Consider the following 16,602-nt stretch of genomic DNA (forward strand, 5'->3'; position numbering starts at 1 on the left):
TGAAAATAGTCTTGTCAACTTGCTTTACCTCTTCAGTTATCTTTTCTTCCACTCATGCTTTTGCCAGCCCTAAGTACTTTCCCTGCCTCTTTCAACTTCACCAGATATTGTTTGTGGCGCTCATCATTCTGAAATCCCTTGCATGTTTTGAATGTTAATCTTTTTGCCTTTATCAGTCACTGTCTTTCAAAATCTGATTGGTCATTGGCAAGTTAAATGTAAGACACTGATAAGACAGACTAAGCGAGTATTTGAAGAGAAGTTGGCTGTAGAGGCAAAAACTCATAATAAAAACTTTGAAAAAGATATCCGAAGCAGAAAGCATGCGAGGGAATCAGTTAGATCGTTAGATGATCAGGGAGTTAAAGGGGCACTTAGGAAGATAAGGCCATTGTGGAAAGACTAAAATTCTTTGCTTTGGTGTTTACTGAAGAGGATGTTGGGGAGATACCTGTTCTGGAAATTGTTTTCAAGATTGACGATTCAGATGAACTGAACCAAATTACGGTGAACCTGGAAGATGTAGTAGGCCAGATTGCCAAACTGAAGAGAAGTAAATCACCTGCACCAGTTAGTAATCACCCCAGGGTTCTGAAAGAACTAAAAAATGAAGTTCAGAGATATTACAATTAATTTGTAACCTATCGTTAAAATCACCCGTTGTACCTGAAGACTGGAAACTATCGACCGGTGAATCTGACTTCAGTGCCAGGAAAAATCGTGGAAACTGTTATAAAGAATAAAATCACAGATCACAGATATGGTTTAATGGGATGCAGCCAGCATGGATTTATCCAAGGGAAGTCTTGCCTCACAAATCCCCTACATGTTTTGAAGGGGTGAATAAACATGTGAACAAAGGTGAACTGGTAGATGTGGTGTATTTTGATTTTCAGACGGCGTTTGACAAAATGCCTCATGAAAAGATTTCTAAGAAAACTAAAAAGCCATGAGACAGGAGGCGATGTCCTTTTGTGGATTGCAAACTGGTTAAAAGACAGGAAACAGAGTAGAATTAAATGGTCTATTTTCACAGTGGAAAAATATAAACCTTGGGATGCCTCAGAGATCTGTACTTGGACCGGTGCGTTTTAATATATTTGTAAATGAACTGGAAAGGGGTACGATGAGTGAGATCAAATTTGCGGATGACACAAAATTAAGCAGAGTAGTTAAATCTCAAGCAGATTGTGATAAACTGCAGAAGGACCTTAGGCTGGAAGATTGGGAGTCCAAATGGCAGATGAAATTTAATATGCATATGTGTAAGGTGATGCATATAGGGAAAAATCATCCTTGCAATAGTTAACACGATGTTAGATTCCAGAAAAGAGATCTAGGCATCATAGTGAATAATATATTGAAATTGTTGAAACAGTGTGCTGTGACGGTCAAAAAAGCAAACAGAATGTTAGGAATTATTAGGAAGGGAAAGGTGAATAGAACGGTGGATATCATATTGCCTCTGTTATTGCTCCATGGTTAGACCAAACCTTGAATACTGTGTGCAATTCTGGTTGCTGCATCTCAAAAAGATGTAGTTGCTCTAGAGAAAGTGCAGAGAAGGGCGACCAAAATGATAAAAGGGCATGGAATGGTTCCCCTATGAGGAAAGGCTAAAGAATTTAGGGCTGTTCAACCTGGAGAAGAGACGGCTGAGGGGGGGTATGATAGAGGTCTACAAAATCATGAAAGGAATTGAACAGATAAATGTAAATCATACTCTCCGACAATAGAAGGACTAGGGGGTACTCCATGAAGTTAGCAAGTAGCTAATTTAAAACAAATTGAAGAAAATTCTTTTTCACTCAATGCATAATTAAGCTATGGCATCGATTGCCAGAGGATGTGGCTAAGGCAGTTAGTGTAACTGGGTTTAAAAAAGCTTTGCATAAGTCCCTAGAGGAGTAGTCCTTAAACTGCTATTAATCAATAAGGAATAGTAGCTTGGGATCTATTTAATGTTTGGGTACTTGCCAGGTACTTGTGACTTAGATTGGCCAATGTAGGACACAGGATGCTGGGCTTGATGGACCCTTGGTCAGACCCAGTATGGCATTTCTTATAATTTAGCTCACTTTTCCAGAAGCAGTACGAGGACATGTGGCATTGGATCTGGTGCCATCAGTGCCACAGGACCAAAGCCCGCTCCACCTCAGCTGGACTCAGCGCTCCAGTTCCTCCTCAAATGTTGCCGATGCCAACACCGATTGGGATGAAGGAGGGGTGGCCAGATCTTCTTCAGACCCTCAAGGGGGATCGGTGACTGGCGACTGTCACCAGGACCGGTGGAGTCCATCACAGACCCCCGGCACCAATAGAGGATGGGCGCTCCTTACCAAGGGGTCGATTCGGAGGCATTGTGGCAAAAGCTGGTGCATCCCTGTGCACTGACGGGGACCAGTGCCGATGCTTCTTGGGCTTCTCTTTATGCTCAATCCAGTCTTTCCCTGGTGCCGAGGTCGAAGACGATGAACCTGGCGTCCTTGGCTCGACAATGGTCGATCTCCAGCGACGCTATCTGCCAGCGGCATCATTGGAACCAACGGTCGAAGTGATGGTGACAGGTGTCAATGGCCAGTGGGCACTGAGGCACTGCCACCGCTAGGAGACTCAATCATGAAAAGAAACTTACCTGAAATGCCGAAAACCCTGACTAGAGACACTATGGAAAGGCACAGAGAGAGATCCAGTGACAGAATCGAAGGAAAAAACTGTGAAAACTGGAGGAGCAAAAAGCTTTCCACAAGGCTAAAAACAGCCAAAGTGAACTCAACCACTTACAGCTCCACAGAAGAGACTGAAGAGGGACCCCACATGGATGCATAGTATAGGGCATGCTCAGTGTGCCAAGTCAAAGTTCTAGTAAATCTGACATAAGTTTTCCGCAATGAGGCTCCATCTGATGATGTCAGCCATGTGTGAGGACTAATATCCTGCTTGTCCTTGGAGAACTGCTGTTTGCCTTCCTTCAGATTTCTGAATGCACCCTTCTCAACATTGGTGGAAAATATATGTGCGTGCTAAAAAAATAAATAAAATAAGCAAAGAGAGGCAAAAAGGGAAAGACAAGAAATTACAAAAAAAAAAAAAATCCAAAATAAATGTTGTAGATTTTGGTTGGCATAAGAAACTAAGGACTGGAATTCTACTTCTGGTGGACACCATTTTACTCTCAGAGAACCAAAACAATGGAGAACTTGAATTTCTGAAATTCTTATGATGTTGCAATGTACAAAATTAACACAACGGTTTACTTCAGTTTGGCTGAATTGGTAAATTACTCCCATATAATGAAACCACAGTAATAATTTTCCATCTATTTATCCTCCATTGTTAAGTGTCTATCCTTATGCTCCCTCCACCCAATTTTTCAAGCACAGCCTCCAGTATTTTCCCTATTTTCGCTCACATTCTCCTCATGTACTATGATGACTTTCTGTGGGCAAAAGAGGGGGGAAAATTTTCAAGAACTAGTTCTAGAATAAGGGGGTCATAAGTGATTCCAAGGGGAGAGACTAAGAGGCAATGCCAGGAAATATTTTCATAGAACGGGTGGTGGGTGCATGGAGTGCTCTCTTTAAGAAGGCATAGGATAAACACAGGGGATTCTTTAAAAAAAGCCAAGAGACAGTGTTAGTATGATCCTATTCTAATGATTCAACAAGTGAACAGCAAAGGGAGCATATTTTTTTTAAACATACATATATATGAAATGTTAAGAAGCTTTCATTGCAAAGCAGGCAGTCATGCAGCTGGGTCTTTCTGGCAGGCTGCAATGAAAGAATTAAACTAGCAGTGTGTCTGGCAAACCACTATTAAGGAACTGTAAATCCTAGCAGAAATGAAGGCACTCACGTAGCCGGGTCTGTCTGGGAGGCTACGCAAGGGACCTAGGAGGCTGGAGATTCAGGTAACGGCCACCCTAGAACTGGTAGCTAGTTAATTATAAAACCTTGTAGCTAGATATGGGAAGGGAGGGGTATTGGGTGTGAACTACGGAGCGGATCTTGTACGCTCATCGGCATACTCATCGGGTAGGGTACAAATGAGAAAGATGTCAAAAACTGTTCTGCACAAGGGGAGACATCTTACCATTGATTATACTCTATGGCTAGCAGCTGAGTTATATCCGTAGCAATATGGACAGAAATAATGGAGACTGGATGGGCCAGTTGGTCTTTTTCCACCATCATTTATTATTGTATTATGTTACAGTGCTGTTTTTTAGTTTGATCACTAGTTGCTGCTGTAAGTATGCATTTGATACATTCTGTTCCCAGACGCTCTGAGTGCTGGCTTCAGCTGCACTGCTACATGAGCTGAATCAGAGAATTTGTAAATAGAAACCAAATTCCTTGTGCCATCCCAAATAGCTACTGAGCACCTAACAGATAAGCAGCAACCATTTCTTCAAATTAAAATGATACGCAACATAGACAAAGCAATATGACCTTTTACAAACTTCTTTTAATGTCTTCTTTTATTAAATAATAAATAAAAAATAAATATTAAGAGGGTAGAATTGTGTTATTTCTTGCCAAGAAGCCTTTGTTTAGTCTGGCGAGATGAAGAGACACTTATCTTTTTTTCTATGTTTTCAGATTTATTTAGTGCTGTATTGGATTGGCCAAGGTAAACTAACCTGAATCTGCTCTGGTGGAACATGGATAATATGGGAAGGCCGGTCACCATGGTGATGGATTCCATTGCTTTCCTGTTCATAGATGGCATCTCGCTCTGGTTGAGGAAGACCAAGAAACCTTCGTATCATCGAGAGATTCTCCCACAAAGTCCTGTTTTCTGGAGAAGGATCTTCTTTCCAGCGTAGCAGCTCACACAGCCAACCCTGATAAATACCATCATAAAACGAAACAGATCCTAAATAACTTCATGCTTCTGTCATAAAATACAGTGATTCTGACAAAATCCATTGCAAACATCAAAAACAATGCAAAATTTTGCTGATAACCTCTGTAATGAGTTGAAAATTCATACTGTGGCATTTTCAAAAAGGAAACCTTGTTAGGTAATGAACCTAGAGAGTACTAACAGATTCTCCACAATTTTAGATAATACATCAGATATGGGAATCACATGAATGCGATCATATTCATTATATACTTATTTGTATAAGCTTAATCAAGATACAATTTCTCACTTACTTTAATCAAATACTGCAAAATATACATTTATTAGAAAATTCTTCAGACTCAGTAGTACATAAACAATTTCTTGCACTTATAAAAATTTTTCAAACACACTCTTGCATTCACAAAAACCTTGTGCAAAAATGTTTACAAATACATACATAAATAGCACATAGAAATACCACATAATACGTGTATATATATTGCATCATATTGCATCATATTTTTAGGAGCTCGCAGGAGGAGTAAAGGGTTTGTCCCCGTGAAGAGCTTAAGGGTTTGTACCCATGAAGATTAAGTCTTGGTTAAAGATACCCCTGAGGAAGCCCTTTTGTTTGGATGAAACAAGGCATCTTGCTGGGGATACTAGTGTTGAAACAGAAAAAAGAAGAGGGGATAAATTCATTACGAAGAATAAAGTTATATAATTGAAGAAAAGAGTCATTATTTAGTGATGACATTGCGAGCATTTGTATTTTAGAAATGTCTTTTAAAAATGTGTTGGATGATTGTGTGTGTGAGTGGTGAGAATGTGTGTATGAGTATGATGGTTGATGGGGTTAAGTATTAGTATGATATGTTCATGACCGTGATACATGTAATATTTTGAGCAGATAATGTTCTGCCATAATTGATGTATCCACTCTTCAAAAATAATATGTGGTATTTATGTCTGTATTTGTAAACACTTTTGCACAAGGATTTTGTATATGCAAGAGTGTGTTTGGAAAATTTGTATAAGTGCAAGAAATTGCTTATGTACTACTGAGTCTGAAGAATTTTCTAATAAATGTATATTTTGCAGTATTTGATTGAAGTAAGTGAGAAATTGTATCTTGATTAAGCTTATACAAACAAGTATATAATCAATATGATCTCATTCATGTGATTCCCATATCTGATGTATTATCTTTAAAAAGGAGCCACTAACATGTTTCATAATGCCCCTTGCCTTAGGAGATAATTTTCAAAGGAGTTACATGCATAAATATAACATACTGTCGTAGCAATTTTCAAAAGCTATTTACTCAAGCAAAGTGCACTTAAATGAGTACATCTTATGGACAAATCAATGGCATATATTTTAGCAATTTTCAAAAACACACTTGCACAGATAAAGTGCATTTACTTGAGTAAAACCCAGTTTTACGCATGTAAATGCTTTTGAAAATCAGGCTCCCAATATACAGTTATATCATAATACACGTATATTAATGACACACCTGTTTATAATACATAAAAATGCCATCTGGAAAGGGTGTAAAAAGGTCCACAAGATTTATCCCAACAGATAAAAAGATAATGTCACATACCTCAGGCCTATGTGGACCATTTTAAACTAAGCTTATTTTTATGGGATGGGAGAATGAGCTAACTCCCACCAGCATTAGGCCTCCTTGGTTTAGTATTAGTATTGCTCGGTCATGTTTCTTCTCTCTGCCCATTATTCTGTCCTTATCACTTCTCCCCTTTCCCTTGTACTTAAGGGAGTGAAGGGTGGGCTGTCTGCAATACTGCAACTTCCTAGCCCAGTTCCTACCCTGGTCATAGAACACAACAGCAGATAAATCAGGCCCATCTACTCTACCCATGTCCACTCCTGGTGCAGTGCTACATAACCTCATCCAATTTCTGGCTTTCCCCTCACTTCTTTGCCACTAAGGATCCTCTGTGCTTATCCTTTTTTAATTACAAGACCACCACTTCATTTCTTGCATTGATCATTTTCAGTGAAGTAATATTTTTCAATGTTGTTCCCACATTTACCCTCCTGTGTCTCATACTATGACCTACCATGCAACAGGAATTTGCAGTTCATACATGGAGGGCTGCTATTTCCAAAAAAAAAAAAAACAGGGGTGGGTAAGAGTATGGGGCAAGGGGGTGGCCTGCTTGTTACAGCAGTTGCTACCCCTAATTGAGCTGGATGTCACTTGGATGCAGATACGGTGCTGCTCTCTAAATTGGGTGGAGGGGAATTAGGCCTGGAGGGTACTGGAAGCCAATAGTAACAGGTGGGAGAGAGAAAAAGGGAAAAAAATGGATAAAGTACGTAGCTTGCTGGGCAGACTTGATGGGCCGTTTGGTCTTCTTCTGCCGTCATTTCTATGTTTCTATACCTAGAACTGCATTGGCATAAATACAAGCTGGGAAAACAGGTAGCCATATCTGAAGAGGATTCCAATATACTTTTGTAAAGAACTGTTTCAATTACATAGGCCATCAAGAGATTTAAAAAAAAAAAAAAATAATAATAATAATAAATGGTTGGATTACATGGGGGGGGGGGGGGGGGGCAGAAAATTGTGGTATGCGTCATTCAGATTTACTTGAATGGCACTGCTGCATTAAGCTGCCATTTCTAGCCATGCTTAATCTTTGTGAATTTTCATGTAAAAAGAACAAAATACTCAAGAAAACGTACGGACAGACAGAGACATTCCTTCTGGGAAAACATGTTGCATAAAAACAAATACATTTAGGGCCATTTTCAAAATCTGTGACCAGTCATGCATCTCCTACAGAGGAAATTCAGGTGGTAGAGAAAGTCGAACTGGTGAACTGGACTGCCTGAAATTGCCTTCTCTGGAATGCAAATCCTTTTTATTTGGCAGCTACGTGCTGGGCAGAAAAATAGAACTGGGCTTTTTTATTCCTCTGTACTTTTAACCCTTCTATCCTTAGCACTTCGGGACATGCTGAATTTCACCATAAATATGGCGTATAAAAACATGGCAAATTCATTAAGAACCTTAAAATCTATTCATATTCTTTGTGCTGCAATTGTTTAAAACACAATTATTTGTGCAAGAGACCCTAATATTATATTTTGGGGATTCTTGGTAGATGTGGATGACAATAATGGAGATCCTTGGTGAAAAAAAAGTCAGATAGCTCTTTCTAGTACTTAACCCAGAACCAGAATTGCTACAGAGGAGTCATCTTACCAATGAGTAGATAGAGAATCGAAAATCCTTCCTAAATTGTTTTTCATCAGACATCTTTTTAATATTTTTGATAATGTAGTGTGGCTGCCATGTTAGTCCATTTGAATGCATGGAAATAAAGGTGATCAAACAAAAACACAATATACAGTATACATAAAGTGATATATTTCTATTGAACTAACTTAATACATTTCTTGACTAGCTTTAAGAGTTAACATTCCCTTCCTCAGGTCAGAACAGAAAGGGTTATAGAGTTTACCCAGTTTCAAGTCTTGTCCTTTCCAAGATGTGTTAAAATTTTCCCAAAAATATTTCAACAGTACAGCCTTGAGATATTCCGAGTTTGCTTCAGCTTCCATTTTTGTGTTTTTTCTCCTTGCCACTTAGATCCTAATTTTTTTAATTACTTAAAACAAGTTTTTTGTTTGTTATTAATCTCTGCTCTGAAATACTAGTTTGGATTATTTTTATTTTTTAGAGAAAAATAATTTGCTAACACTATTAGGCTGAAACCTGTCTGTTACTCTGCTGAAGTCTGTATTATATTTGTATCAATGCATAATTGAAATCAGAAGTTATAAACTAAAATCCATTGCAATTACATAAAACACAAAAAATGATAAAGAAAGAATTGCAAGGCCCTACTAAGTCTACCCATTCCTGATGTTATCACAAGGAGACTACCCAATTTCAGTCTTTATCCTCTCTTCCTGGAATCCACAGATGTTTTAGGATTATCCCATACGTTTTTGAATTCTCATGGTTTTGCCCTCCAGCACTTCTGGGAGGATGATGCATCCACCACCCTTTCAATAGAAATATTTTCTTATGTTTCTTCCAAGTCTACCTTCTTTTAGCTTTATCTTATTAACTTTTATTCTACAACTTTTTTTCTACTGGATAGGTAATAGCTTCCTGTGCATTATTTACAGCTACCTGAATGGCTCAATCAGCCCTTTCTCTCCCTTCCAGCCAGGTGGTTTTCATTCTGAACAGAGCCTCTAAATAACAGCATGCACTTTTCTTCAAATTGTTTTAGGCTATATGCTAAGAAGGCATTCGACAAAGTTCCTCATGTGAGGCTCCTAAAAAAACTAAAATGTCATGGGACAGGAGGCAATGTCCTTTTGTGGATTACAAACTGGTTAAAAGACAGGAAATAGAAAGTAGGATTAAATGGTCAATTTTCTCAGTGGAAAAGGGTAAACAGTGGAGTGCCTCAGGGATCTGTAGTTGGACCGGTGCTTTTCAATATATTTATAAATGATCTGGAAAGGGGTACGAGTGAGGTGATCATATTTGTGGATGACACAATATATTTATAAATGATCTGGAAAGGGGTACGAGTGAGGTGATCATATTTGTGGATAACACAAAATTATGCAGAGTAGTTAAATCTCAAGTGGATTGTGGTAAATTGCAGGAAGATCTTGTGAGACTGGAAGATTAGGCTTCCAAATGGCAGATGAAATTTAATGTGGACAAGTGCAAAGTGATGCATATAGGGAAAAATAAATCTTGCTCTAGATACACACTGTTAGGTTCCATATTAGGAGTTACCACCCAGGAAAAAAATCTAGGAGTTATAGTGGATAATACATTGAAATCATCGGCTCAGTGTGCTGTGGCAGTCAAAAAAGTAAACAGAATGTTAAGGAATTATTAGGAAGGAATGGAAAATAAAATGTTGGATGTCATAATGCCTCTGTATCGCTCCATGGTGAGACTACACCTTGAATACTGTGTGCAATTCTGGTCAGCACATCTCAAAAAAAGACATAGTTGCACTGGAGAAATTGTAGAGAAGTGTGACAAAAATGATAAGGGGTATGGAATGGCTCCCTATGAGGAAAGGCTAAAGAGGTTAAGACAGTTCATTTTGGAGAAGAGACGACTGAGGGAAGATAGGATACAGGTCTACAAAATCATGAAAAGATGAATAAGTTAATGTAAGTTGGTTATTTACTCTTTCAGATAATAGAATGACTAGGGGGCAACTCCAAGAAGTTAGCAGGTAGCTCATTTAAAACAAATTGAAGAAAATTCTTTTTCACTCAGCACATAGTTAATCTCTGGAATTCATTTCCAGAGGATATGATTAAGGAGGTTAGTGTAACTGGGTTTAAAAATGGTTTGGATAAGTTCCTAGAGGAAAAATCCATAAACTGCTATTAATCAATAAGGAATAGTAGCTTGAGATCTATTCAGGTACTTGTGACTTGGATTGGCCACTGTTGTAAACAGGATGCTGGGCTTGATGGACCCTTGGTCTGACCCTTTATGACATATCTTATGTTCTTAGGAAGCAGCAGATTTAACTGTAACTACTCTCTATTTTATTTAAAATTTTTATATTCCGCCAGATCCAAATCAGATTTGTTCAGGATGGATTACAATGCAAACACTAATATAAATATACAACAGTAGCAAAACATGTCAATATAAAAAGACAACATTGGAAGCACACCCAAATAAAAACAGGTCAGGACAAAGATGCTAGTAAATCATAGAAGCAGACAATAAAATGTGGTATAAAATACCTAATGACTGTTATATTACATTACTACTGCTGAAGACCACTTTTATATGGTTTTCATCACAAACATTCAAATAGTGACCTCAGCAACATATACTCAAAAACACATTAACAAGCATTGGTAGGACAAACTAATATACAGGCTACCAATTCTGTTGCATGTGAGACGGTTGGTCCCTTTGTCAACATTGGCCCCCAACTCATGCATTATAATCACCCATTTTCTGAAAGGTTTTTTGGAATCTGCAATTTAAAACTTAGCTTTTTCCAAAAGCAGTATGCAAGTAACTCTTGCAGTGTTTCTGAAAGGTCACACAACATGGGCATTTGAGAGAAACACATATACCCTCAAGGAAGAAGATTCCCTTTGAAATGCGGCCCACTTTAGGTACATTACTAACCTAATTAAAAGTTTTAAAAATGCAAATTTCAGAACAGTTTTTAATCTATGTTTTTATCAAAAGGTCCCTAAATCATGGACCTTGGACAAAAAAGGAAACGTGATACTATCTATCTGAAGTTGGTCCATATAGGTAGGGCTTGGTTTATGGCTCGCCCAAAACCATAAACCAAGCCCCATGTTAAGGGCCAATTTGTTTTGAATCAGCCAGTCACTGACTGCCTAAATGCATTTTGAAACTGAGGTAAGGGTGGGTCTGCAAATAGGTGCAAACATGTAGAAAATGTTGAATGTCATCAGTGTATATTGTAAATTGAATTCCAAAATGGAAATGAAGATATTATTATAGGGCTTCTGAAAAACAAGAACTCTGGAGGACCTCTGATATAACGGTTCACCACGAGGAACTGACATCACCCAACCTCACTTTCTGGTACTGGCTCCGTTAAAAAAAAAAAAAAAAGAACTAATATACTAATAATTGATAGTAACACACATGAAGCAAATGTCTAATAGGACAAGTACTGTTGAGCTGTCCTTAATTAGCTCATGCAAGAGAAAAATTAGACAAGGAGATCAGCAGTGTTTTAGAACTGTGGCCTTGCCAAACATTGTATTGGTGAAGATCAAGAACAATGTGTTGAGTTGAAGGTGAGGTGAAAGAGGCTATTTTAGCCAAGAAAACATCCTTAAAAAATTGGAAAAAGGATCCATCTGAAGAAAATAAGATAAAGCATAAGCATTGTCAAGTTAAATGTAAAACATTGATAAGACAGGCGAAGAGAGAATTTGAACTGAAGTTGGCCGTAGAGGCAAAAACTCATAAAACTTTTATAAAATATATCCGAAGCAAGAAACCCATGAGGGAGTCAGTTGGACCATTAGATGACGGAGGGGTGAAAGGGGATCTTAGGGAAGATAAGACCATTGCAGAAAAATTAAATGAATTCTTTGCTTCTGTGTTTACTAATGAGGATGTTGGGAAGATACCAGTTCAGGAGATGGTTTTCAAGGGTGATGAGTCAGACGAACTGAATCAAATCACTGTGAACCTGGAAGATGTAGTAGGCCAAATTGGTAAACTAAAGAGTAGCAAATCACCTGGACCAGATGGTATGCATCCTAGGGTACTGAAGGAACTCAAAAATTAAATTTCTGATCTACTAGTTAAAATTTGTAACCTATCTTTAAACTCATCTATTGTACCTGAAGACTGGAGAGTTGCCAATGTAACCCCAATATTTAAAAAGGACTCCAGGGGCGATCCGGGAAACTATAGACCAGTGAGCTTGACTTTAGTGCCAGGAAAAATAGTAGAAACTATTCTAAAGATCAAATTCGTAGAGCATATAGAAAGACATGGTTTAATGGAACACAGTCAATATGGATTTACTCATGGGAAGTCTTGCCTAACAAATCTGCTTCATTTTTTTGAAGGGATTAATAAACATGTGGATAAAGGTGAATCAATTGATATAGTGTATTTGGATTTTCAGAAGGCATTTGACAAAGTCCCTCATGAGAGGCTTCTAAGAAAACTAAAAAGTCATGGGATAGGAGGCGATGTCCTTTTATGGATTACAAACCAGTTAAAAGACAGGAAACCATTTTCTCAGTGGAAAAGGGTAAACAGTGGAGTGCCTCAGGAATCTGTACTTGGACCGATGCTTTTTAATATATTTATAAATGATCTGGAAAGGAATACGACGAGTGAGGTTATCAAATTTGCGGGTGATACAAAATTATTCAGAGTAGTTAAATCACAAGAGGATTGTGATACATTACAGGAAGACCTTGTGAGACTGGAAGATTGGGCATCCAAATAGCAGATGAAATTTAATGTGGACAAGTGCAAGGTGTTGCATATAGGGAAAAATAACCCTTGCTGTAGTTACACGATGTTAGGTTCCATATTAGGAGCTACCACCCAGGAAAAAGATCTATGTATCATAGTGGATAATATTTTGAAATCATCGTCTCAGTGTGCTGCAGCAGTCAGAAAAGCAAACAGAATGTTAGGAATTATTAGGAAGGGAATGGTTAATAAAACGGAAAGTGTCATAATGCCTCTGTATCGCTCCATGGTGAGACCGCACCTTGAATACTGTGTACAATTCTGGTCACCGCATCTCAAAAAAGATATAGTTGTGATGGAGAAAGTACAGAGAAGGGCAACCAAAATGATAAAGGGAATGGAACAGCTCCCCTATGAGAAAAGGCTGAAGAAGTTAAGGCTGTTCAGCTTGGATAAGAAATGGCTGAGGGGAGATATGATAGAGGTCATTAAGATCATGGGGGTCTTGAATGAGTAGATGTGAATCGGTTATTTTCACGTTCTGATAATAGAAGGACCAGGGGGTATTTCATGAAATCAGCAAGTAGCACATTTAAGACTAATCGGAGAAAATTCTTTTTCACTCAATGCACAATTAGCTCTGGAAGTTTTAGCCAGAGGACGTGGTTAGTGCAGTTAGTGTAGCTGGGTTCAAAAAAGGTTTGGATAAGTTCTTGCATGAGAAGTCTATTAACTGCTATTAATCAAGTTTACTTAGCTAATAGCCACTACTATTAATTGTATCAGTAGCATGGGATCTTCTTGGTGTTTGGGTACTTGCCAGTTTATTGTGACCTGGTTTGGCCTCTGTTGGAAACAGGATGCTGGGCTTGATGGACCCTTGGTCTGACCCAGCATGGCAATTTCTTATGTTCTTATGTTGGAAAATCTTCTAACTGAACCACTACATACGTTTCAATCAATATTCTTACAGCTGGGAGATTTGAGACAGGATTATAATTCATGAGGTCTGATGGTTGGAGTGAGGTTTTTTGAAAGGACAAGACATACTAAAGCCATTGTGAGAACATCCGGAACCACATCTTCTGAAAGAGACGTGGTAGTAATATTAACTAAAACTTCTGAAAAAAACATGTTTCAGGCCACGCAGTATCCAACAAGGACATGGGTCCAAAAGACAAAATGATGGTCTCAATTGGAACAGTAAGGCCAATACTGAAACTTAGCAAACTTTTGTCCAAATGGACTGACTAGTCACAGGCATGATTTAGGTGGGCACACCTCTGAAATAATATTAAAAGCAGAGTATAAAGCTGAAATTTGTTTCAATACAGAAATTTGTGTGTGTCTCATTGTCAATTCATTTGGAAAGGGTTTAATTAGTAAGTCCTTTATGATTTTAATTAACTCATGAGGTCATTTCAAGGAATTTTGAAGGCATAACATAAAGGTGGTTTTCTTAGATGTATCAAAGGCAGCCCTATAGAACCTCAATGAGGCTCCACAGGTTGCCTTGGTTTCAGCATCTTTTGAGCTTACGCTAACGATGTTCAAGCTGTCTAATATTTCTTTTTTTTGGAAATAAGATCTTGAGAGAACCATGGGACCCAAGAAAAGAGGGTTTGGAGCTTTGACTTCTGGGAAGGAGGATGGGGACAACCACATCAAATGTTTGAGATTAGTTGATACTTTAAATGATAAACTAAGTGACTGCGCTTTAAATCTGACATTGCAGATATTTGTTTCCATCATGCTGTGAAAACAGAGTTCAATTGGACCCTGAATAAACATGTCTTATAGATGAAAAAGGAGACATAAGCTGGGAATGCTCTTAGCACACTCAAATCAAGGACGTTATTAAATCTAGCTACTATAAACTGTGTTTGCTAAGACCACTAAAACCATTTTTTGGCTAACATAAGTTTCGGTCAGTAGTTCAGGCTTTGATTCTCCCCAGCCTGGACTACTGTAATTCTCTTTATATTGGCCTACAATCTCATGTTATATGCTCTCCAGCTGCTCCAGAATTCTGGGGGTCCATTTTCAGCCGCTGCGTGGCTTGGCTAGTTAAGCCAGATAAACTTATCCAGCTACCTAGCAGGGTATATTCAGCAGCGTGGTTCTGCGGCTGAATATACCCAGCTATCTTAAAGTTAACTGGTTATGTCTAACCAGTTAACTTTAGGCTAGCCCTATGGCCAGAATTAGCCACATAAGTTAAGTGGCTAACTTCAAATATCGGAGTTAGCCGTTTAACTTATGCGGCTAACTCCAGTCCTCCTCCGAACATCTCTTGCCTGCCCGTGGAATGCTCCCTTATTATCTGGGTAACTAGTTACCAGCTAGAATTTAGTCAGATAAGGGTTAAATATAGCCAGGTAATCCATTTAGATGGATAACTATTACGTTATCTGTCTAAATAGCTTTTGAATATGGACTTCCTGCTGCACGACTAATCTCAGGGCTATATAAAGGAGCCTATATAACTCCTATCTTAAAAGAACTGCACTGGTTGCCAGTTAGCTGGAGATTCCAATTTAAGATTGCCTTCTTGGTTCATAAAATATTTATTTATTTAAGATACTTATGAATCGCTTGACTCGACAAATCGTACTAAGCGATTTTCATATTAAACATAAACATTACATTTTGTTAATACAGTACAATACAGCATGAGTAAGTTCTGATAAGAAAGCTTCCTGAAAAAGATGGGCATTTAAACATTTACAAAACTTTTTGATATCAGTTTTGGAACATAATGTGAACGGTAACTCATTCCAAAGGGAAGGACCTATAAATGAGAAAGCACGATTACGAAGTGAGGCTAATTTAAAAAGTTTAAAGAAAAGGACAGTTAATTGCTTTATCGATCAGCCCCTAATGCTCTATCATGGATGAACTTGTACATATTTATAATGGGCTCAAAGATCATCCCAAAAGGGCCTTTTCTGTGGGCAGCCAGACGCTCTGGAACTCTGCTGCTGGACTTATGACTGACCACTTGTACAAAAACTAAAGAAAATGCTCACTACTTTCTTATTTCAACTAGTATCTGATGAGGTCTGAGGGATTTACAGTTGGTACTCTTAGCAGCAGATTTTCAAAGGGGTACGCGCATAAGATACGTGCGTACCCCCCGAAAACCTGCCCCAAGTTCCCCCTGCACGCGCCGAGCCTATGTTGAATAGGCTCGGCGGCGCGCGCAAGCCCCAAGACGCGCGTAAGTCCCGGGGCTTTCCGGGGGGGGGGGCGTGTCAGGGGGCATCTCACGGCCGGCGCGTCATCGGGGGCATTCCGGGGGCGTGGCCACGGGCGTGGCCGAGGCCTCCGAAACTGCTCCCGGGCTGGGGAATCGCGCGCCGGCAGACAGCCAGGGCAGGCGTAACTTTTATAATAAAGCTGGGGGTGGGTTAGGGAGGGGAAGGTGGGGGGAGGCGGAAAGAAAGTTCCCTCCGAGGCCGCTCCGATTTTGGAGCGGCCTCGGAGGGAACGGAGGCAGGCTGCGCGGCTCGGCGCGCACAGGCCGCCGAATTTGCGCAGCCTTGTGCACACTGACCCCAGATTTTAAAAGATGCGCGTATCTATTAAAATCCGGCGTACTCTTGTTTGCGCCGGGTGCTCGTACTTTTTAAAAATCTGCCCCTTTATTTTTTATATGATTTTGCCGTTTGTTTTGATTTATGACTGAGGTCTTGTTTTAAAATTTACTTTACTATGAATGTTTTTATTTGTAAGCTGCCTGGAGCTATGGTGTAGGCAGCCTATAAATGTTT

The 16,602-nt window shown here is 39.0% G+C and overlaps 1 protein-coding gene across 5 annotated transcripts in view; it reads right to left on the reverse strand.

Moving 5' to 3' along the window:
• Nucleotides 1-16,602, reverse strand: part of SATB1 (SATB homeobox 1) — a 168,925-nt gene that overhangs the window by 10,150 nt on the left and 142,173 nt on the right. For all 5 annotated transcript variants that reach the window (XM_029589275.1, XM_029589273.1, XM_029589274.1 and 2 more), the window contains one exon: nt 4,646-4,849. In XM_029589275.1, the coding sequence (XP_029445135.1) occupies nt 4,646-4,849 (204 nt within the window). The remainder of the gene's footprint in view (nt 1-4,645; nt 4,850-16,602) is intronic.

This window comes from Rhinatrema bivittatum, chromosome 2, assembly GCF_901001135.1.
Source record: "Rhinatrema bivittatum chromosome 2, aRhiBiv1.1, whole genome shotgun sequence".
NCBI lineage: Eukaryota > Metazoa > Chordata > Amphibia > Gymnophiona > Rhinatrematidae > Rhinatrema > Rhinatrema bivittatum.